This window comes from Schistocerca piceifrons, chromosome 8, assembly GCF_021461385.2.
Source record: "Schistocerca piceifrons isolate TAMUIC-IGC-003096 chromosome 8, iqSchPice1.1, whole genome shotgun sequence".
Classification (NCBI taxonomy): domain Eukaryota; kingdom Metazoa; phylum Arthropoda; class Insecta; order Orthoptera; family Acrididae; genus Schistocerca; species Schistocerca piceifrons.
Genome location: NC_060145.1, coordinates 328434843 through 328459976, shown reverse-complemented (window position 1 = coordinate 328459976; position 25134 = coordinate 328434843). Strand labels below are relative to the sequence as shown.

General features: G+C 43.6%; 1 protein-coding gene across 1 annotated transcript in view; it reads right to left on the bottom strand.

Moving 5' to 3' along the window:
• The window catches only part of LOC124711647 (glucose dehydrogenase [FAD, quinone]-like), a 193707-nt gene extending 172616 nt beyond the window's left edge, over positions 1–21091 (bottom strand). The window contains exon 1 of the mRNA XM_047241833.1: positions 21038–21091. Coding sequence (XP_047097789.1) covers positions 21038–21042 — 5 coding nt within the window. The 5' untranslated portion in view covers positions 21043–21091. The remainder of the gene's footprint in view (positions 1–21037) is intronic.
• Between the last annotated feature and the right edge of the window lie 4043 nt (positions 21092–25134).

The window sequence follows — 25134 nt, the reverse complement described above, 5'->3', positions numbered from 1 at the left end:
ATCCTCATCATCATAATTCGTGACAGTCGCTAGATTGGACTGTGTAAAAAACTGAACTGTGAAAAAATTGTGACTTTGTACAGGCGCTGATGAGCGCCCCACAAACCAAACATCATCATCATCATTAGCATCCTAGGAAATCTGGAGAGTAGCACAAACGATTAGCGAACAAACAACACAAATTTATATAACTTGTATTTCTCCAAACATACGAAGACTCATTACAAATGATGCTACAAGAAACAGAGTGCAGCTATCAATGTCATTAGGGAAGAGTCTCTGTGTACTGAAGCACAAACGACGATGTCGGTGTCATGACTAGGCGGCATCTGTATAGCCTGCCGTAGCTAAGTGTCTCCAGTCACGAGTGGGATGAGCTCTGACACCAGCCATCCTGCATGATGGCGGTAGCGCGCGCTCGTGGTACACAGCCGCTGAAGGCGTGGCTCAGTGGGCGCGTACCATTGGGTCCACCAGCTCCCGCGCGACGCTATCGCTTACAGGCAAAAACTTGCTGTTTCCTTCCTACGACGCTCCTGGGGTTTTATCGGTACGTGATACCACAAATTCATCGCTTCGAACCAGAAACAAAATAGCAGCCAATGGTGTGGCGCCACAATACCTCTCCTCCGAAGAAAAACTTTAAGGCCACTCCTTCAGCCGGTAAAATCATGGTAACGGAATGCCGGGACTCTGTAGGCGTTATTCTGTTTGATGTCCTCCCTCATGGCGCTATGATCAGCCTTGAAGTGTACTGTGTTACCCTCAGGAGACTGACGACACAATTTCAACGTTTCGTAGCCCCAAAAATGCAAATGAACTTCTCCATGATAACGTAACACTTCACATAAAAAACAAATTGTCAATATTATTTTTAAAAAAATTTTGGCCTGCTTAAGACATAATCTTATTTTCATCTGGTACAAACTGTCAGAATAAGCAGAGACGTGGAAAATTTCACAGATTTTCGCACTCAGGTCGCCAAGTAATCGCGACCTTATTTGGTTTCATAATCGAAATCATGTCTTCCACCACACGTATGTTGATCGAAATATTGTAACACTTCTGTAACCTCGTTACGGACATGCGGAAAAACTGAAACTTCCTGACAGATTAAAACTGTGTACCCGACCGAGACGCGAACTCTGGCCCTTTACCTTTCGCGGGCAAGTGCTCTACCATCTGAGCTACCCAAGCACGACTCATGGCATCTCCTCACAGCTTCACTTCTGCCAGCACCTCGTCTCCTGGTAGAGCACTTGCCCGTGAAAGAAAAAGGTCAAGAGTTCAAGTCTCGCTGCTGCACACAGTTTTAATCTGCCAGGAAGTTTCGTATCAGCGCACACTCAGCTACAGAGCAAAAATCTCAATGTGGAAAAACTATCTGAGGGAAACAGTGTAGATTCCCGGACAGTTTTAATGTAAAAGAATTTGTTTGTAAAATGGGAATTACATTGCACATCAATTAATTATAACTGCCATGTGCAGGGGTCTTTGAAATAAAATGCAAACTGTCTCTAAAACAGATGTAAAATTCGCAGTGTCCTTAAAACCTTTAGAAAACTATCCTTGTAATGCTTTCATGCCAACCATGACTTATTCGGACCTCCCTTTTCTTTAATGCCAGTGAGCTTAGGAAAATGGACGGCAATTTTTGTGAGAATTTGTCGCTTCCAAAATACGATTTTCTTTTTTAATGCATTCCCGTCAAATCAGAAAGTAATTGTTTCTCACTTTGCAGTGTTTTATTGTGGGCAGCAGGCAGTTAAGTCTGTTTAAAATGTGAGGTCTACGATCCATTCCAGTTGTTCTAATTTTCGTTTCTGCACTCCTTCTTCCTTCATAAATTGAGCAATACCAAGTTTAAAGTCTAAAAACCGTTTCAGGCATGCCTGTTGACTTAACTAACTTATTTTGCAACGTTATGTATGTAGAGTCTCCATATTGTTCATTCAGTTTCATAGAAAACTGTTACAACTGACAGTAGAATAATAGATGCGGCTTAATAAATTTTACTTTTCGTTTCACGAGTTTTTTTACGTGCTCCATGCCTTCAAATTTAACGAAAAGTGCTTCTTGATGTACAGAATAATGAATCCCATCCAGCGGTCGTTGTAATTTCTTGCTCTTTCATTGTCAACTATAGTTTTAAACTCTTTCTGCATGGTAGTGTGATGCCCTTCCATAGCAAATTTGCGGTACCCGTTGGTAAGTGACTGCATATAGATACTGAAAACTGAGAATTCTCATCTCTCTCTTCTGTCATTCCAGTTCAGTTTTAAAGGCTTGTGACGAAAGATCGCTAGACTGTCTCTTTTTGCGCACCGGCCACTGGACCTGTGAACATCCTCCATACCTCAAACAAAGAGTGAAGAGTATTGTATTGTATGTTAACCGGGGGCCTAGAAACAACGGAGAGGCTCCGTCCCCGCCGCAGCCGCAGTGGTCCACAACCCCACGACGACTACTGCAGTCCACTTCACCCCTCCGCCGCCCCACACCGAACCACTATTTCAAGATTATTGTGCGGTTCGGCCCCCGGTATACTGGCATGTGTCTGCTGTCATGTCAGCACTAACTGAAGTTACTATGTAAAAGTACGGGGTGTTCAAAAAGTCTCTCCGCAGTGCCGCATGATTGTCAGCCGCGCGTGCCGTATGATTGTTCGTTCGCCTGCCTGGGTTGCTTCCCTTCAAGTGGACTCGATACTGTAGAGACATTCTGTACCCATTCACAGGAGAACTTGTGTTAAGTAAAATATTGAACGCTTATTTTCAACAAGTTGGTGCAACTCCGCATACAGCTCACGTTTCAATGTCATTGCTTGCTGATGTTTTTGGTGATCGCATAATTTCACAGGGCCTTGGGTCTCCACGATCGCCTGACCTAACACCACCTGACTTTTTTCTGGGGTGCAGCGAAAGCAACTGTCTATAAAAACTGTCCAAAATCCATCGATGAATTGAAAACTGCAATATCCACTTTCACTGCTTCTGTTATGGAAGAAATGTATTTGGGAATATGATTAGACGGATTGAATTGTGTATTCAACAACAGGGGGGATACTTTCAGCATTTAATGGGAAGTAAAAATGAATATTCAATAAATTAATAACTTGTATTTCGCTGAGTTTCATTTCAATATATTCACTGCGGCATACGGCAAGCGCGGCTAACAATCATACGGCATTGCGGAGAGACTTTTTGAACACCCCGTAGTTGCACAAATACCCGGTCGGTCATTGACTAGATTTCAAAGTGGTGCAAATATCGGCAATAGCATTAAATTTTTAGGCTTGTAAAACGTAGCCCTTCAGCGAACGCAGACATGTAGAAGACTCAGACAATAATATGCAATGAAATGATCACAGAAACTCAGTCCACGCTAAAGCAAATGACACACACAAAACACTCGTGCGTCTCGTGTTTGAATACCGCTTAAAAATTTACTACCGTTATGGAATAGGACTAACTGGATATATTGGAACTAAAGGTCCAAGATTTGTTTGGCTCGCAGGAGAGTCATAGAAAGTTTGAAAAAACTCAACCGGGCAGACGCAGAAAGGCAGACACCAACTTCTCCCGTAAAGACTAGCAATAAAGTTTAGAGAATCAGTATGAAGGAAGCAGTCTAGCAATACTTCTGGAATAGCAGCTGCTATTAAGGTGATGTTTCGCAGAAATGAACTGTCACCAAGGGCCAACGAGGGTAGACAGCAAACAGTTCATAATAATCAAATGAAAGTATATTTATTCTAAAATGGAACAGTGTCCATTGACACTAACTAGCACTAACATGTAACTTAGGCAGCAGAATAAGTGATGATATCCGAAGTACAGAGGGTAAATTTGCTAACGTCGAATATAGATTTAAATGCCAGGCACTCTTTACTGAAAGTATTTGTATGGAAAGCAGCCATGTATGGTAGTGAGAAATGGATGAAAACACTTTAGACAAGAAGAGAATAGAAGCTTTTGAAGCGTGGTGCTACAGAAGAATGCTGAAGATTAGGCGGGTAGATAACAACTGTGTGATTTCAACTCTGGGCGTCTTCCTTCCGTTAGAAAATGGGGGTGAAATATGTGTATGAGGGGGTGTCACGACCATTCTATTTTGTGAGCCGTCCACGTTGGTGTTCGGCAGAACTCTGGTGAAATTTGGTGGCAATGTGACTTAATTAACCCACTCTACACGTCACATGAGCTTCTGAGGTCTGGCCTCTTTTTCGCATGTGTAATCAACTTCAATTTGAAGAGTCATCGTGATCTTGGGTGATGTCGCAGGGCGCCACGCTTTTGCACCGTTACAGAGGCCGTTTATGGACATCTGTGAGCCAAATTTCAAACTTCTGCGTCGTAATGGGAGGCAATCACGTGGTTTCGAAAAAGTGATCCTTTCATTGTGTTGCGCGATGTACAGTATATAACCTTATATTCTCAAACTTCATTTGCCTCGAAATGACTGGGTGTTTGTGTTGTCCTCATCATTTCATCATCATTCATCTAAGTGGCGAGATTGGACTGAGTAAAGGTTGGGACTTTGTACGGGCGCTGATAACCGCGCAGTCGAGCACCCCACAAACCAAACATCATCATCATCATCATCAAACCTGATTTTCTCGAAAATGTTGGCACCCCACAAACCAAACACCATCATCATCATCATCAAACTTGATTTTCTCGAAAATGTTGGCATATGTGTCTTCCTGTTTATACACAAGTGTGTTGAAGTCCTAGTCGTGCCGTACACACCCTGTCAATATGAGCTCAGTTGGTGAGGAGAAGTTCTTACGGTCATTTCTGTTCTACACTTGTGTAGCCGTGGCAGGTCGCAAGTGGCGATAAACGTGGACCCGCTTGTGCAGGCTGTAGAAGCCACCCGCTAACTGCTCTGACGGGATGGTTGCAGATAGATAAGGCGAAGGACGCGTTGCGAAAGAGAGACGCGGCAGCGAACCACACCCGGACCAGAACGTGACAACCGCTAAGCTTAATGCCCTTCGACAGCTAAGGGTCACAGATGCAAGACTAGCACGGGTTGGACCACGCCCTAAGGACGTTGCACTGCAAGAAAGCCGGGTGCGTTCACGAGGAGGCGTCTTCGAATCACATTTCGGCCACTTAGCGTATAATTCCTGCTGTTTTCTTGATGATGGATGAAGTCAGGAAGATTCTTCAATGAGGTTCGTCCGGTTCAATTTCCATTCCTCATCGCAAACTGATTAGTCCTACTATGTAACAACTCAGTCCTCGATTTTAAAACCTACAAAAAGATCATTGCCCGTGGAAGGTAGGTCCCAAGTTCGGGTCCCTTTACGGCAAACAATTTTAATCAGTCTCGAAGATTGAAATCAGTCCACACTCCACTACAGATTGAGAGATTTATTCTGGAAGCAATCCTCTAACCTGTGACTAGCCATTTCTTTGCAATATCCTTTCGTCCGGGACTGCTACTCCAGCAATGTGAACTTTTGTGAATTTTTTAAGCCATGGTACACTTAATGGCAGAAATAGTTCTTTTAGGGCGAGTAATGAACCGGCTACGTGGAAGCCGCGGTTCCGGTTTCGAGTCCACGTTCGTCACATAATTTTAATCTAACAGAATGCTTTGAAACAGCGCATACTCCGCTACAGAGTGGTAAATTTACAATTCGTTCTCACAGTTTTTTCTTTCCCACTACCAGAAATTAGACAGTCCTTAACGTCAATAAACTCAAATTTTTACAACAAACTTAATTTCTAAAATGTTATCACTCCCATTAGCATCTGAGACTAGTGATATTGGTCACTCAGTCACATAAATTATTCGTTAATCCTTCCCTAAAAGTGATTTTTCTTCGAATTAGACATTTTACAGCATTATGTGGACTCTCATATTTCGATATAATTAGAATTATTCTTGTTATCTAACAGCTTTTCCAACCACCTATTAACCGCCGTTTGCATAAACTGGTTAATGAACTAACCAGTTAGAAAACCGTGATTAACAGCGTCAACTGCTCTATGGACACCTGACCATCAACAACGTATCAGAAGTAATTTCACTGTATTAATGATGGCTCGTGGATTTATGCCCAGTTCGAAAGACATCTATCGCCCTTGTTACCTTACACTAAGTGACATTAAAAATCATGACCAACTAGTTGTACGTATGTTTGAACTTCAAATATATAGCCACCTGTTTTTTTCTGAAAATAGATTCGACCCCGTATTTATAGGCAAAGCTAACAAAGCCAAGTTTTCATGTCCGACCGAGACTCGAACATAGGACTGATCTTCATCGGTAACTGTACATAAACAGACGTCATATGTGTAATTTTTAACTAGTATCAGTTAGTAAATCTGAACCTCAAATTACATGACGAAAATCTTTGTACTGGACTGAGAGTCCTATCCACCAACTACCGTCCCTGTTAACTAACTATGAAAGATGTTAAATATGATTTCATTCACAAATAACAAACCTGAAATGACGATGCAGAAAGTTTTGTGTTGCGGAGATATTCGAACCCAGCACGTAATCGGATTGTTTCAGCCTGAAATGACGAGAGGAATGAATAATTTTTGTCTACCAGAGAATCGAACGCGGCACCTATCGCTGTTGTTTTCTAGCAAAAATGGACGTCAAATGTAGGTTTCTTTCACTAGAAGCGAGATGTACGCGTGTTTGGACTAGAAATAACGTGACTAAGAGTTCAGCGCCTGTCTCTTACTGGGAGTCGAAACCACCCCATATCGTTATTGTTGACAGCGAATGAAAATACGGCAAAAATCAATATTATTTTCCACAAGCACTTAGGTGTGCTCCTACTAGAGCTTGAAGAGACATCATACAAACGTTTGTGCTGAACCAGGATTCGAGGACAAATTGAGATGTTTCGAGACCTGAACGGGCAAAGAATTGATGAAACTGTATCGTCATGAAGGGATCAAAACCTGCGAAATCTGACTTCGAGTACAGTGCCAATACACTCAACATCTCAAGCTCAGTCAAAAGATGGAACAAGTGTCCTGTGGCATCACATGACGTCTGGTTCCTTAACTAAACGTACAAGTAAGAAACGATACTGGTGACAGAATTTCTGCACACTGACACTTCCGCCTCCGTTGTGCATTCAATAAGTACTGGTCCTGGTAAAGGCCTTCGAGGTGGCTTATGGGCTGATGACTCTCTCATGATGGCCGGCTGTTTCCAGCACCCATTCGAAAGAATTTTTTAAAAGTCTGGGCAGGAAACAGCACCTCTGAAACGAATGATACTGACAGGAGCATTAGATTCTGTGGCTGATTGGCTCTAAGGCCCGAATGTTGAAAAAATTCGTGCAGCGGTTTGGAGCTGGCGAAGTCGGAAGTCGATCGCTCGCCAAGAGGCGTACGAGCACTTGTTTTTCTCATGCTCCAGTCGTGAATCGACGCGAAAAACTTAAATACACATCTAGAAATGGAATGTCTTGCACCGGCAGTTTTCTAACTTCGTGGAACTGTTTATTACGTAACATGTATTCATGGTTAAACTTTTAATTTCTATTTGGAAATATGGCCTTCATCAACATCAGTGTAAAGTGTGACCCACATAGGCACGCAAACTCTGTGGTATTCATCGTGGCATGGAACCAAACCCCTCCGAATGCCATCTTGGGGAATTTCTTGCTATATCTGAATAACCTGCCGTGACAGTTCATGAAGAATTTTGGCTGGCGGCTGGTTTGACAGTATACGTCTCCGAATATCATCCCAGAGATGCTCTTTGGGTGACAAATCAGTGAACAGAGCAGACCAATCAACGATCTGTACATATCTCAAGCAGTTTGTGGGGTGACCTGAGTGTGCGGTCTTGCATTGTCCTTTTGGAATATGCCATTTGTTGCTTCCACTTAGGACGAGCATTATTCAAATCGCAGCCCAGACTTGTACTTAGGATTCTTGTGTTTTCCTACTTATCATTTCGGATGGACATCCGTGTGCTCCTTTCGAAAACGCAAAGACCTGATGTATACTTGTTCAGTTTCACTTCGTGCTTTCTCATTAAATACCAACTCGTCGGCGGGATGTCAACAGCAGGTGGAACCACACTCTTTCAGGCCATTAACCCAATAATGGATTCAGAATATTACTGGCTTTGACAAAGTGAAGTACAATCAGTTGGAGATCCTTTTGGGTAAGACCAAAAAATAATGCTCTTGATTGTCATGCTATATTCAGGCAGCAGTTGTTCTTTCTCAGGACGTAGTACAGTTTTTGACCCAGGTTTGGTCTTTGTAGCTGAATCAGGAGTTCAACATCAGTGTAAAGTGTGACCCACATTGGCATGCAAACGCTGTGGTTTTCATCGTGGCATGGAACCAATCCCCTCCGATTTTACTAGCTTAAACAGATTGGCCCTGGCACATGAAGATTTTGTGACTTTCAAGAAGACCCTCTTCTTTTCTCTAATTTTGTAACTGCTGTTTGCATAGCAGACTCATACCACTGCTTTAGAGCTCGTGAAGTCATTTCTGAAGCAACACCTATAAATGAAACAGGTTGTGGAAATGTGGTACAAATATGGAATACTTAGGTGAAAATATGGAATACTACACTGAAGAGCTAAAGAAACTGGTGCACCTGCCTAATATCGTGTAGGGCTCTCGGGAGCACGCAGAAATGCCGCAACACGACATGACATGGACTCGACTAATGTCTGAAGTAGTGCTGAAGGGAACTGACACTATGAACCCTGCAGTGTTGTCCGTAAATTCGACAGAGTACGAGGGAGTGGATATCTCTTCTGAACAGCACGTTGCAAGGCATCCCATATGTACTCAATAACGTTCATGTCAGGGGAACTTGAAGGCCAGCGGAAGTGTTTAAACTTAGAAGAGTGTTCCTGGAGCCACTATGCAGAAATTGGGGATGTCGCATTGTTCTGTTGGAATTGTCGGAATGCACAATGGACATGAATGGATGCATGTGATCAGGCAGGATGCTTACGTACGTGTCCCCTGTCAGAGTCCTACCTAGTCGTATCAGGGATCCTAAATCACTCCAACTGCACACGCCCCACACCATTACAGAGCCTCCACCAGCTTGAACAGTCCTCTGAAGACATGCTGAGTCCATAGGTTGATGAGGTTGTCTCCATATCCATACACGTCCATCCGCTCGTTAGAATTTGAAACGAGACTTGTCCGACCAGGCAACATGTTTCCAGTCATCAACAGTCCAATGTCAGTGTTGATGTGTCCAGGCGAGGCGTCAAGCCTTGTGTCGTGCAGTCGTCAACAGTATACGAGTTGGCCTTCGGCTCCGAAAGCCCATATCGATAATGTTTCGTTGACTGGTTCGCACGCTAACACTTGTCGATGGCCCAGCATTGAAATCTGCAGCAACCTGTGGAAAGGTTGCACTTCTGTGAAGTTGAACGATTCTCTTCAATCGTCGTTGGTCTCGTTCTTGTAGCATCTTTTTCCGGCTGCAGCGATGTTGGAAATTTGATGTTTTACCGGATTCTTGATATTCACGGTACACTCGTGAAATGGTCGTAAGGGAAAATCGGAACTTCATCGTTATCTCGGAAATGCTGTGTGCCATCGCTCTTGCGTCGACTACAGCACCACGTTCAGATTCACTTAAATCTTGATAACCTGCCATTGTAGCAGTAGTAAGCTATCTAACAACTGCGCCAGACAGTTGTTGTCTTACATAGGCGTATTCCTACTCTTTACATATCTATGTATACGAATAGGCATGCCTATACCAGTTTCTTTGGCTCTTCAGTCATCTTGAAATTCAGAAATGCAAATACAATCGAAAATTAAATTTAAGTAGGCAACAAACACGTTATTTTAGAACGTAATGTCTTAGCTAAAAATCTGCTTAGTAAATATATTAGTAATTTATGTATTATAACAGGAATGAAACTGAAAACAACCAATTTGCAGCATTTATTCTTCCCAGTGAATTCGTAAAAAACGAGCTTCACTCGCTCACAATGGCTGTTAGCTGCAAAAAGAGTGAATCCCAAAGCAGTCTGCAGTTGTTTAACGCACTTTTGAAGCATGTGAATTAAAATGACCCTTTCAAAATATCTGTGTCTGAGATTGCAACGAAGATGTAATCACGTACGCTACCCGCATGGCACACGACTTAAACTTGATAAAAATATTCAAAGCCACTGAAACTCGCTCTTGAAGTCAGTAATTCCAATTAAGTTTACTTACTCTGCAGTGAGAAAAGCCGTTCGACGTGACCGTCATAGCAATGTTCCAAGCGACAGGACAGGAACTCCTCATCGCTAGCTCTCCACAAAAACATCATATTGAGTTAATTTGATTTCTCGCTTCACTGCGTCGCTTTCGCCACGGCGTTGTGCCCGGATGAGCTATTCCACTTGCATGCGCGCGCGCTGAAGACTCTAGCAGGCAGCTTTAGCTGCCTGTCATTGCTTCAGCTGTTCTGTTCACTTCTCAAAAGGCAGTCTTCAATCCAGAAGCACACACGGGTGCAGTGGTTCTCAGAATTACTGAAACTATTACACCTGAGTGCAATCAGAATTAGCTAGTACCCTCCCCTCACCATCATCAACGTTAGTTCCTAAATAAACTTTAGAAAGAAAAATAAGTTTATTTGAAATTTTATTTTTAAAATGACGAAAGATAAGGGATAATCAGTTTTTCTAGGTGTTTTATTAAACCAAGAACCAATGAGTCAATGAGACAATTGGTACTCTTTATTTCCAGCAACTTTTTTTAAAAGTAGAATGATGATGTAATTCGCAGTGCATCACACGCATTACCTAGAGCTCCTTCTCAGGGAAGAAAGCTAAGTGTCCCCACTGAGGATAGACACTTGTTGCAAAACATGCTTCCTCGGCATTACTCGTCTCCCTAGCGACACTTGCTTCAACCACAACCTGCACCCTCATTTAAAATGAACGACGTTAAAACGTGTGCACTATACTTAGTTTGTGAATCACTTGATCGCTGAACATACTTCTGAATGGGCAGAAATTGGAGTACTTCAGACTGCAAATGATTTTTATAGCTTTTAATTAATTGGCTTTTGGGATGTACCCCTACAGCCATCTCAGTTGTGGAAATAAATTATTACGATACGAACGTGAGTAAAACACAACACCCAGTCCATGAAAGAAGAAAATCTACCGGACCGGGGCTCAGACCCACGCCCCTTTGAATAGTGCTCTGCCGCGTTGACTACGCACCTAACGAGGCGGACTATTCTTTGTATCTCACCACTGCCACTAATAATAATAATAATAATAATAATAATAATGCAATTTTAAACATGGCTTGTAGCAGCAACCGTAAATACATTTTCGACAAATAAAGCCAACCGGTTACAGAAGTTTGTTTATTTATTGCAATAAACTTATCAAACGGTCACTTTATTTACCGAACGCAATAAAAACAGTGTGCACGTGCAGTTCGTTTATTTGTTGAGAAGTGAATAATGAAACAATTTCTGGTCGATTGTGGAAACTACCTGGAGTCACTAATACTCCATCAAGTAGCTCTTCAATTTTCCTCAAGAGGCTAAGTGCACCCCGTTCCAACCCTCGCAGCGAGAAAAAAACCCGGGAATCTAACGCGCGTATCTACAACTCGGACGATGCATTTTCATGAGATATTAAGCATATTTCGTGTATATGCCTCAGTTTTACTGTCACAGATGCGTGGTACAAAGTACAAACTACATGTGTAATGGGTGGCCTATGTGACGAAGAAGATGTTCACGCATTCGTTTCACAAGTTGTAATCCACCATGTTGTGTCACATATTAAGGCTAGTATTTTTAAAAAGATTGTAGTTATTGGTATTTACGTAATCATTATTAGAGTCTTGCTAAATAGTCATAACGGTACTTATCTTCTCCAATCAGTTTAGTTGCGTGGTTCAAACAGTATTGAACCCTTTTTTTTTACTCCTCAGAAAACTTCATTTTACCTCTCAGTGTATAATTACCAGTGCACTATTTCAGTCGGTAATTTCGATCGCTTTGAAATCTCTAAGAAGTGATCATAGAGGTCCACTTTAAACAGACATAATAAACTCGTAAACATAAACTCGGTCCACAGGCCCTCGCGGGGTTATCTGTACCGACCGGCCGCCGAGTCACCCATTGCCAATGGCACCACTGAATGCAGTTTCGAGGTGCGTCGGACCAGCACACCGCTGCACCGGTCGTTGTCAGTTTTCGTGACGCGGAGTCGCTACTACTCCATCAAGTAGCTTCTCAGTTTTATTCAAGAGACTAAGTGCACCCCGTTCCAGCCCTCGCAGCGAAGAAAAATACCGGGAATCGAACCCGCGTCCTGTGCTTCTCAGTCAGCAGAGCTGACGGCTCAGCCACAGAGGTGCACGACAATACGTAAACTCACTGGACAAAATATTAGTGACTATCTTGAAGGAACACGCCAGTTACTTTGGAGCATTGGAGGTTGTGCAGAACTACTACCAGTTAGTCGTACAATGAGGTGTCGAAAGTCATGGGATAGTGATATGCACATATACTGATGGCAGTAATATCACGTACGCAAGGTGTAAAGGGGCACTGCATTGGCAGAGCTGTCATTTGCACTCACGTAATTCATGTGAAAAGGTGTCCGACACGAATTTGGCGCACTGTGTTAGTTAACAGACTTTGAACGCGGAATGGTAGTTGGACCTAGACACATGGTACAACGTTTCGAAAATCATTAGAGGATTCAATATTCCGAGATACACAGTGTCAAGAGCGCGCCAAGAATACCAAATTTCAGGCATCACCTCTTATAGCACGGACAACACAGTGGCGGACGGTCTGCGCTTAACCACTGACAGCAGCAGCGTTCCTGGAGAGTTGTCAGTGCTTACAGACAAGCAACACTGCATCAAATAACAGCAGAAATCAGTGTGGAACGTACGACGAACGCATCCATTAGGGCAGCGTGGTGAAGTTTGGCGTTAATGGTGCATGGCAGCAGACGATCTACGCGAGTGCGTTTGCTAACAGCACGACATCGCCTGCAACGCCTCTGCTGGGGTCGTGACTATATCGGCCGGACCCCAGACGATTGAAAAATAGTGGCCTGATAGGCTGAGTCCCGGTCCAGTTGGTAAGTGCTGATGATAGGGTTCTGTGCGTGGCGCAGACCCCACGAAGCCGTGGATCCAAGTTGCCAACAAGAAACCGTGCAAACTGGTGGTGGCTCCATAATGGTGTGGTCTGTGTTTACATGGCAGGGACTTGGTCATCTGTTGGATATGGTTACGTTCTGTTACTTGGAGCTGTTCATGGACTTCATGTTTTCAAACCACACTGGAATTTTTATGGAAGACAACGCGCCACAATTGTCCGCGATTGGTTTGAACAACATTCTGGACAGTTCGAGCGAATGATTTGGTCACCCAGATAGTCCTACATGAATCCCATTGAACATTTATGGGACACATTCAAGAGGTCAGTTTGTGGACAAAATCCTGCACCGGCAACACTTTCGCAATTAAGGACGGCTATAGAGACAGCATGGTTCAGTTTCTCTGCAGGGGCTTCCAACAACTTGTTGAGACCATGCCACGTCGACTTCATGCACTACTCCTGGAGAAAGATGGTCCAACACGCTATTGGGAGGTATCCCTTGATTTTTGTTGCCTGTATGTAAGGCGTTTCACCGTTGACGTATGGTAGTAACGTGGTGTGTGTGTATATATCGGTTGTATGGAATCAGCACAGTAAGCTGGATCGACAAACACGCGACAGAATGACGGAAAGGAGCTGTCGAGTTTGAATGTGGCCGCACCTTGAATGAGGTTGCGTGATTTGTCAAAACGGACTGTCTAAAAGTGTCTGCAAGAAATGGCGTTCCACTCGCTGCCATGTAAAACGGCATTAGAACAATATCCATAAAAATATCCTAACCGACAGGGGAGGGAGACGAGTGTCACACCTTGTCAATGAAAATCGCTTTCAAAGTGATGCCATCAGTGAATGCAGTTCCATGTCAACGAGCTCCCGAACGAACATTATGACTAGCATGTTCAGTCAGGTTTTCGCAAAAGGCCGTTGCTCACTGCATTTCTTCAGCGGCGGAAATAGCACAGGGTAATGGAAGTAGCTGATGGATGGCGTGTAGCGTGTCCTATGAGCTGCGATTTTGCCTCTGTTCAAAAGATGCAGGACGTTGAGTGCACGGACTGTCCAGTCAGGAATGTGCGAAGGGTGTGGAGGGGTTAATTGGGACAGAAGTGGTTCTGTCATGTTTTGAGTGTATTTTTTCTACCACGACCTATGACCATTCATTACCGCTAACTTTAAGCCCTCATATCCACATCAACCAGGACGTAGTGGTACGAGGTACTCTTCGCCATGCACCATACGGTGACTTGCGGAGTATGTTCGTAGATGTAGATGTAAATCTACTTTATCATGTCCAAGTCAGCCGCATATACAGTGGTGGGCTCCCGGACAGGGCGAGAATTCCACACTGCTTGTTTGCTAAGGTCCTGGAGTATGTTCGTGGATGTAGATGTAGATCTACTTTATCACATGTCCAAGTCAGTCGCATACACAGTGCTGAGCTCACGGTCAGGGCGAGAAAAAATGGTAGAAATGCCTCTGAGCACTATGGGACTTAATATCTGAGGTCATCAGGCCCCTAGACTTAGATCCTAACTAACATAAGGACATAACACACATCCATGCTCGAGGCAGGATTCGAACGTACGACTGTAGCAGCAGCGTGGTTCCGGACTGAAGCGCCTAGAACCGCTCGGCCACAACGGCCGACACAGGGCGAGAATTCCACACTGCTTGTTTGCTAAGGTCCTAAAGTCCTGGGGTATGTTCGTAGATGTAGATCTACTTTATCACCTGTCCAAGTCAGTCGAATACACAGTGCTGGGCTTCCGGACAGGGCGAAAATTCCACAGTGCTTGTTTGCTAAGGTCCTGGAGTATGCGCGTATATTTAGATGTAGATCTACTTTATCACATGTCCACGTCAGTCGCATACACAGTGCTGAGCTCCCGGACAGGGCGAGAATTCCACACTGCTTGTTTGCTAAGGTCCTGGAGTATGTTCGTAGATGTAGATCTACTTTATCACATGTCCAAGTCAGTCTCATACACAGTGCTGGGCTCCAGGACAGGGCAAGAATACCACATACTTGTTTGCTAATGTCCTGGTGAGAGCGGTGCTAAGTATTAGGGAAGCTGCGAGTGCGTATCTTGCCGATACTTCACACATGTGCGGATCTCGCGATTACTTTGCACAAGTTTGCAGACGATGCTGTCGTTTACCATCTAGTAAAGTCATCAGAATATCAAAACCGATTGCAAAATGATTTAAACATGATATCTACGTGCTGCGAAAGGTGGCAATTGATTCTAAATAATAAAAAGTCAGATTATTTACCTAAGTACTAAAAGGAAACCGTTAAATTTCGGTTGCATGATAAATCACACTAATCTAAGGACCGTCACTTCAACTAAAGATCTAGGTAGTTACGAACAACATAAATCCAACGATGACAGATTGTTACGCGGGAGGCGAACAAAAGACTGCGTTTTATTGGCAGAACTCTTAGAATGTGCAACAAGTCTACAAAAGACACTGCCTACGCCACACTTGTCCGTCTTCTTCTGGAGTATTTCTGCGTGGTATCGAATCCTTACCTGACAGGAATGATGAAGGACGCCAAAAAAGTCCCAAGAAGAGCAGCTCGTTTTGTATTACCCCACAATAGGGGAGAGAGTGCCACGAATATGATACGCGAGCTGGCATGGCAATCATTAAAACAGAGAAATTTTTCGTTGCGGCGAGATTTTTTCACGACGTTTCAACCACCAACTTTCTCCTCCGAGCACGAAAATATTTTGTTCAATTAATTGTTATTTATTTTGCATAGGGACAAATGAACATCGTAATATAGTAAATGAAATGAGAGCTCGCACGAAACATTGAAGCGTTCATTTTCCCACGCGCAGTTCCAGAGTCAACGATAGAGAAGTAGTCTAAAGGTGGCTCGATGAAGCCTCTGCCAAACACTTAGGTGTGAACTGAATGGCAGAGTGGTCGTGCAGATGTACGTGTTGATGTCTGTGATGACTGCTTGGGTGGCATAACGTTTGTGTCGTCATGGCTGCGTGATTGGATGTGTGCCAACTCTGAAGAACTTATTTGGAATTTTAAGGCAAACACAACTTAAATAAACAAATATGTAGGATGTCCTGGAAATCAGCACAGCAATGTTGTAATTTCTTGTTAGAGATGTAAACCACAAAACTGAGAATATTGGATAGCTTCGTAAGGTGCCTGATGTATAATAGTTGTGAATCATTAAATGGCTGGTATATCAATAAAGTGGACGGAAGACAAAATTGTCCTGCAAAATCATTCAGAAGAAACGATTTATAAAACAGATTCTTCGACGTTGGAATATACACTCCTGGAAATGGAAAAAAGAACACATTGACACCGGTGTGTCAGACCCACCATACTTGCTCCGGACACCGCGAGAGGGCTGTACAAGCAATGATCACACGCACGGCACAGCGGACACACCAGGAACCGCGGTGTTGGCCGTCGAATGGCACTAGCTGCGCAGCATTTGTGCACCGCCGCCGTCAGTGTCAGCCAGTTTGCCGTGGCATACGGAGCTCCATCGCAGTCTTTAACACTGGTAGCATGCCGCGACAGCGTGGACGTGAACCGTATGTGCAGTTGACGGACTTTGAGCGAGGGCGTATAGTGGGCATGCGGGAGGCCGGGTGGACGTACCGCCGAATTGCTCAACACGTGGGGCGTGAGGTCTCCACAGTACATCGATGTTGTCGCCAGTGGTCGGCGGAAGGTGCACGTGCCCGTCGACCTGGGACCGGACTGCAGCGACGCACGGATGCACGCCAAGACCGTAGGATCCTACGCAGTGCCGTAGGGGACCGCACCGCCACTTCCCAGCAAATTAGGGACACTGTTGCTCCTGGGGTATCGGCGAGGACCATTGGCAACCGTCTCCATGAAGCTGGGCTACGGTCCCGCACACCGTTAGGCCGTCTTCCGCTCACGCCCCAACATCGTGCAGCCCGCCTCCAGTGGTGTCGCGACAGGCGTGAATGGAGGGACGAATGGAGACGTGTCGTCTTCAGCGATGAGAGTCGCTTCTGCCTTGGTGCCAATGATGGTCGTATGCGTGTTTGGTGCCGTGCAGGTGAGCGCCACAATCAGGACTGCATACGACCGAGGCACACAGGGCCAACACCCGGCATCATGGTGTGGGGAGCGATCTCCTACACTGGCCGTACACCACTGGTGATCGTCGAGGGGACACTGAATAGTGCACGGTACATCCAAACCGTCATCGAACCCATCGTTCTACCATTCCTAGACCGGCAAGGGAACTTGCTGTTCCAACAGGACAATGCACGTCCGCATGTATCCCGTGCCACCCAACGTGCTCTAGAAGGTGTAAGTCAACTACCCTGGCCAGCAAGATCTCCGGATCTGTCCCCCATTGAGCATGTTTGGGACTGGATGAAGCGTCGTCTCACGCGGTCTGCACGTCCAGCACGAACGCTGGTCCAACTGAGGCGCCAGGTGGAAATGGCATGGCAAGCCGTTCCACAGGACTACATCCAGCATCTCTACGATCGTCACCATGGGAGAATAGCAGCCTGCATTGCTTCGAAAGGTGGATATACACTGTACTAGTGCCGACATTGTGCATGCTCTGTTGCCTGTGTCTATGTGCCAGTGGTTCTGTCAGTGTGATCATGTGATGTATCTGACCCCAGGAACGTGTCAATAAAGTTTCCCCTTCCTGGGACAATGAATTCACGGTGTTCTTATTTCAATTTCCAGGAGTGTATAATCAGCCGGCGTCGCAAAGCAAGACTTGTCAATATGTTATCTATGTAAGCTACCCGCTCTGGAGATAGCATATCTTTCTGAAAGTTTTCAAGAGAAGATGCCTCCTTCAATAACTTTCCTTCCTACGCGATATGTTTACCGGAAAACGAAATGTATCGACTATCACGCAGAAGTCTAGGCTCGTTTTAGTACAACCTAAGAGGGCTATTCAAAAGTAACGTCCGATCGGCCGCAGTGTGCAAACCACTGTCAAAATAAAAAAAAAAGTTTTATTTGCAACAGTGAGCTACTACACCTTCAGCTACTTCTTCACATAGTTGCTGCTCCGACTTAAGCATTTGTCGTAGCGTTGTGCCAACTTTGAAATATTCTCGTCATAGAAGGCAGTTTAAAAGTAATGGTTTTTTTTCGCGGGGCTGTGCTGTGCTGTGCTGTGCGTGATCGAACACTTCCCTACGAAAATGCTGCAGTAGCATCTTCATTGCCCCTCCAGGAAACGCATGACAGTTATGTTACGTGGGCTGCACGAATTCAAGCGAAATCTCTCACCAGGCCCTCATACTTGAGGAGAGACACTATTTTCTAGGCATCTTCACGTGTTCACCGTGCGCTAAGATCTGAAAAGAGCGACGTGATCCGATGGATATACTACACACATTGCCCAACTCACCTGTGCAAAGCTTCACCGGATTTTTCACTGTGGTTTTCATTTCGCGCCCGATCGGACCTTGCTTTCCTAATAGCCCTTGTATAACTTGTAATGCCAAACCAATATTTCCAATTCGTGCTGTTGCAGCAACTACGATATTTTCCTTAGCGACATCTCACTCTCCGAACTAAGAATGTGTTCCTCTGTAGTAACACTATTTTTCTGTACGGTGCAGTTTGTTAATGGTATCCAATCACCGCCATGCAGAAATACTGCAACGTTTACGACAAAATGTAAATAAACAAATAAATATTTTAGTTGGAGTATGAGGATGAATTCGTACACTTGACCATTTATAATGTAGTCGATGACTGGTAAGATCTTATGGGACCAAACGCTGAAGCCATTGGCCCCTAAGCTTACACACTACTTAAGCTAACTTAAACTAACTTACGCTAAGGGCAACACACACACACCCATGCCCGAGGGAGGTCTCTAACCTCCGACGGGGGAAGCCGCTCGAACCATACAAGACGCCAAAGACCGCGCGACTACCCCGCGTAGCTCAAGTCGATGACGATGTACTAATACAAACAGATATCGACAATTTGATAGTCATTTGAGCAACTAGGTATCTGTTAATGTTGCTTAAATTTTGCACTAGTTTTACGACGACCACCACTAAATCTGATTTCTCGGTTTACAGAGAAAATTAAAATGGCTGACATGTTTCGGATTTTCGCGTACCGTCAGGTGCACGGCAAGCTGTTGTACGTATACATTGATACAAAGCGTGTACCTTGTAAGTACGTTTATGCGTACTATACGCTCAGTCTAGCTACGAGGGTGATCCCAAAAGTAAGGTCTCCTTTTTTTTAATAAGTACATAGACCTGTTTATTTCTACAATGGTCTACATCAGTTTACAGCTTGAAAATTTAGCTATTTTTCGACATAATCACCATTTCTGTCGATGCATTTTTGTACACGCTGTGGCAGTTCTTGTATGCCCATGTCATACCAGGTCGCCGCCATGTTGTTCAGAAAGTTATGAACCTCGTCTTTCACCTCATCGTCGGAGCTGAATCGCTTTCAAGCCAACTGTCCTTTTAACTTAGGGAACAGGTGATAGTCATTGGACGCCAAGTCAGGGCTATAGGGTGGGTTGGTGATTACATCCCACTGAAACTGTTGCAGGAGAGCAACGGTTTGCCGAGCGATGTCATGGCGAATGTGCACGCCCTTACTCAACATTCCTCTTCTCCGGTTCTGAATTGCCCGTTAGAGTTTTTTCAGTCTCACAGTACCTGTCAGCGTTAATTGTGGTCCCAGTGCCCAACCTCCAACACTGTCTCCTCAGAAATTGACGCTCTCCCGCTCCTTTGTTCGTCGTGAATTTCGGTCCGACCAGCTGCAACATCTCTACACGAACATTTTTGACATCCATGCACGACTCACAATACACTTCCGTCAATTGGCGATGGATTTCAATCGGCGCAGTGCCCTTTGCGTACAAAAACCGAATAACTACGCGCAATTCGCACTTGGCGGTAACATCCAACGGGAGCTGCATTCTCAACGGCTGCCAAGCCAAGATTGAGCGCCTCAGCGCGGCGTGCGCATGTTTACACACAGCGCGTGAAGCAGTCTTCATAACAGTGTGATCAACTACCACACAAACAGAGTTCTGTACTTATAAAAATAAGATACCTTACATTTGGGATTACCCTCGGAGACACAGAGCATAAGGGAATCTGGCTTTTCCACTGGTCCGGCTATCATCCCTACGGTCGCTCCCAACATTCCCCGCGCGTAGTGCCAAATTAGACTGCGTTTGTAGTAGAAGCTGTCTCTTTCAGTGCATGAGGTGTATAACTGTTACCAGGTACATTGACTATTTATTAGACCGACTCCGCTAGCAGAAAATTGGGAAGGCTACAGATCTGAACACCGGTGGTGATGCGGAACTGATTTCTAGTGCAATCTCCCACCCGAGTATGTGGAGCGTTTCCGTTTTCGTGACGCTCTCGCATTGAATAAACGCACAGATCTTAGTTGAGTCTTCTTTATATTATTAGTTAATCCGAATTCATAACCACCCACTTGGATATAGCTGCCTTAGGGAGGTTCCTATTCATGTCACAACAAAAGCGTCTCTCAGATTTTTGAGAAACAAGGCGATCAATTATATTTGGCCTCAAAACTCACTGGTTACTAACGCTGGCAAAGATGCCTGGGATAACTTCTGCTCAAAGCTCAGGAAAGAAATCCTCGCTATTTATACGAATAACAAGAACGATGCCCGGGCGTTTGCATACAGCAATGTTTGGAAAACAGTTAAAGATTTGTTGAATTCCTTCCGCTTGTGTGGCCCCTTTGTCTTGTATTAGTGTTAAACAAAGACGATATAAAATGAGCGATCATAAAGGGACTTGATCAGTTAATATTTATTACATAGCGTGATTGTATTGTTAGTGGCAAAGATAAACTTATGTTACTTGGCTGTTAACCTGTTTTTGTGTTTGAAAATCAGAAATTTGCCTTACCGCATGGCAAAGAGGGACAGAGGACCTTCCGAAGCTCTGGTGCTACGAACAGACGTTCCACCCTGTCGAACTCCAAATGTCCACTGAGGTTCCGAGATGCGCTCTAAAAAGGCGCCCATTTGCTGAGTTAAGCGGGCTGATAATGCAGAAACTCAATTAGGCATTATCAAGACGTAAATAATGAGCTGTCACTTTGCAGGTACACAGAATGCACATGCTGCTGATAATACGAAGTACGACGACTGACGATGACGTAATTAAAATGGAAGTACACAGACTCCCCTCGTTAATGTACACAAAAGGGCTGTTCGGTACTGCACAGCAGTGCATTGTGGTACACTGATATGGATTGTTCGCAGTTGCTCCTAATGGCTTTCGCCGTGGGATGGGTGTCACTTACATCACGGCTTGTTTTCCTTCCCATTGTGTATGACGCTGACAGCTACAATAAATGTTAAGAGGGACAGGGGCTTTCATGACTTAAAGCTGGGAAAAAAATTATTCCGTTATCAACTGAGCTGCATAAGCCGTCAGCGCATTGCTTATCGTGGAGGTAGGAAAACAATGTGACTTAGAGATGTCAGCAGCAAAAAATGTCACGACAAATGACCAGATAAAAGAAAAATTTACTTCCGTCTTTAGCTTGCAGTTCTTTCTCGGAACTGTAGGAAATAACCCTACAAGAGCTTTATTCAAACTAATCGCGCTGTCCACCACAGGCCTTGTGTTCAGTTTACATAGCAAGGACGCTCAGCCATCCACACTTACGAGGAGAACACGGCAAGTGTCATAACCCGATCTCTCAGAAACATCCCTCAGTGAAAGAGGAGTCAAAATAAGCGGACACGTGTCTCTGTTTGTCCGTAGATATTTGGCAGTTTCTGACAAAAAGGCCGATCAGTTTTTTCGAGGTACTTTATCTGCCCTTTAGCGAGAAAACAGTTCAACCGAAACTCGATTATTATTGTTATTTATTTTATTTTTTTCATTTATCTACCCGTGTCCGTAGAAGGTTACTACATGAATGTTTCTTATGAAGTATACAAGGGCGTTATATAAATTGCACTCTGAACAAAGGATACAGAACCCGGACTAAACCAAAATAAGAAAATATCAACTTGTTTTAGTTCATGTGACAATCATTACGTGTGCTTCTGTCTGTGGCAAATTTGCCAGTTTTTCGCATACACCGTAGTGGAATTAGAATATGTTTTCTACTTAGTTGTTGAGTCTTTTCAGGAGACCGAAAATTTCCTCGGTAGGAATCAACATGCATCTCACTAACAACGATCGTGTGAAACCCAGATCGCAGATCTGTCTGTTCGACCACTACAAACAGAAATCGATAGATATCGACACCCGCATTAATGCTCTGTTCGTTGACTTTCGGAATGCATTCGACACAGTTTTGCACCTAATGAATAAAAGATGGGCGTACAGAATATCAGACCAGGTTTCTGAGTGGGTTTATATAACCCAATGAAAAAATTAATAGACCTTCATGACTCGCCGTGTTAATGTGCTAAAGTAATTTCATAATCAAAATTTGTGCAATAGGTCTTCGTATACTTTATCACTTATATGCGATATTTTGACAACGAACTTCACATTTCCAGAAGGAACTGTCATGTGGGGTAGATAAAACGACGTCGGTAGGGGTACCTAAATCATCTCGTAGACTAATATTTTCATTGGGTATACTGGGTGTAAATTTTAAGTTGACAAACCAGAATAACTCGAAAAATAAGCTTAACACGAAAAAATGTGTAGAATCCAAAGCTGATTATTTTCGAGGGGGACATCTGCTGGTGCTTAAATTACCCCGACATCCCAGCCCCCTGGGGGTGGGGCGGGAAACTTTAAAATTTCGAGTGGGACTCCCCAGTTTTTATTGCCGAATCTGATTCTACATAAATTTTTTTTTAATTCTTGGTAGTTGGCGCTGTAATTCGAGAAAATCCATGTTCTCATTTTTGTTTGGAAAATGGTTACGGATAAGTAATAAATACTTATTTACTTGGTAAATTTTGATTCGCTAAAACTAAAACTGTCTTGATAGAGGGGAATTAGAGTTTTAGAAATGTTGACCCAAATATTATTTTTTTCCGCAGATTCGGATAAGTTTTGTTTTTTTCGTGGTCATGGGGCCACACAACTTTCAATTATCAAACAAATCATCTGACTAGCTAATTAACTGACCAAACATCCTACTTACTAACAAACAAAACTTATCCGAATCTGCGGAAAAAATTAATAGTTGGGTCAACATTTCTAAAACTCTAATTCCTCTCTCTCAAACCCCACCCAATGGGGAGAGAGGTAGAGTTTTAGTTTTAGCGAATTAAAATTTACAAAGTAAATAAGTTTTTTTTATTTATCCGTAACCATTTTCCGCCCAAATGTGAGAACATGAATTTTCTTGAATTACAGCGCAACTACCAAGAATCAAAACAAATGTTTAAGACAAAATGTACGTAGTTTTTTATGTAGAATCTGATTCTGCAATAAAAAAATGGGGGTTACCACTTGAAATTTTAAAGTTGCCTCCCACCCCATACCCAGGGGGCTGCGGTGTCGGGCTAATTTTAGCACCAGCAGATGTCCCCCACGAAAATAGTCAACTTTGGATACTACACATTTTTTCTTGTGAAGCTCATTTTTCGAGTGATTCTGGTTTGTAAACTTAAAATTTACTACCTGTATATCGGAAAGTTGTTATTTCCACACTTCTCATTTTGATATCTTCTGTTAATTTCGCTGTTTTCGATGGTGAAACATGCGTCATATAATTACGAAAGATTAAGTACTATAAACGGAATAAACTTTATACTCATGAAGTAATAAGTGCTATCGACAGGGGATGTCAAATTGATTCCACATTTTTAGATTTCCAGAAGGGTTTCGACACCGTTCCTCACAAGCGTCTTCTTATCAAACTGCGTGCCTACGAGGTATCGCCTCAGTTGTGCGACTGGATTCGTGATTTCCTGTCAGAAAGGTCACAGTTCGTAGTAATAGACGGAAAGTCATCGAGTAAAACAGAAGTAATATCCGGCGTTCCCCAAGGAAGTGTTAAAGGCCCTCTATTGTTCCTGATCTATATTAACGACATAGGATACAATCTGAGTAGCCGTCTTAGATTGTTTGCAGATGTTGCAGATGATGCTGTCATTTACCGTCTTGTAAAGTCATCAGATGATCAAAACGACTTGCAAAATGATTTTGATATCTATATGGTGCGAAAAGTGTCAACTGACCCTGAATAAAGAAAAGTGCAAAGTTATTCACATGATTACTAATAGAAATCAGCTAAATTTCGATTACGCGATAAGTCACACAACTCTGAAGGCTGTAAATTCAACTAAATACTTAGGAATTACAATTACAAATAACTTAAATTGGAACGATCACATAGATAATATTGTGGGTAGAGCAAACCAAAGACTGCGATTCATTGGCATAACACTCAGAAGGTGCACCAGGTCTACCAAAGGGACTGCTTACACTACGCTTGTCCGCCCCATTCTGGAATACTGCTGTGCGGTGTGGGATCCGTATCAGGTGGGACTGACGGATGACATCGAAAAAGTACAAAAAAGGGCAGCTCGTTTGTATTATCGCGAAATAGGGGAGATAGTGTCACAGACATGATACGTGAATTGGAGTGGCAATCATTAAAACAAAGGCGGTTTTCGTTGCGACGGGATCTTCTCATGAAATTTCAATCACCAGTTTACTCCTCCGATTACGAAAACATTCTGTTGGAACCCACCTACATAGGGAGAAATGGTCATCACGACAAAATAAGAGGTATCAGGACTCGCACAGAAAAATTTAAGTGCTCGTTTTTCCCGCGTGCCGTTCGAGAGTGGAACGGTAGAGAGACAGCATGAAGGTGGTTCATTGAACCCTCTGCCAGGCACTTTATTATGAATAGCAGAGTAATCACGTAGATATAGAACTTACAGACTCCCAAAACCTGTGTGACTACATCGCTAATAACACAAAGAAAGATTGGAGACGATCGGATAAGTATGGCAGAGGTAAGGTACATCTTGGTCCTAAAATACCGTGTAACATATAGCCAGTCCTCACTT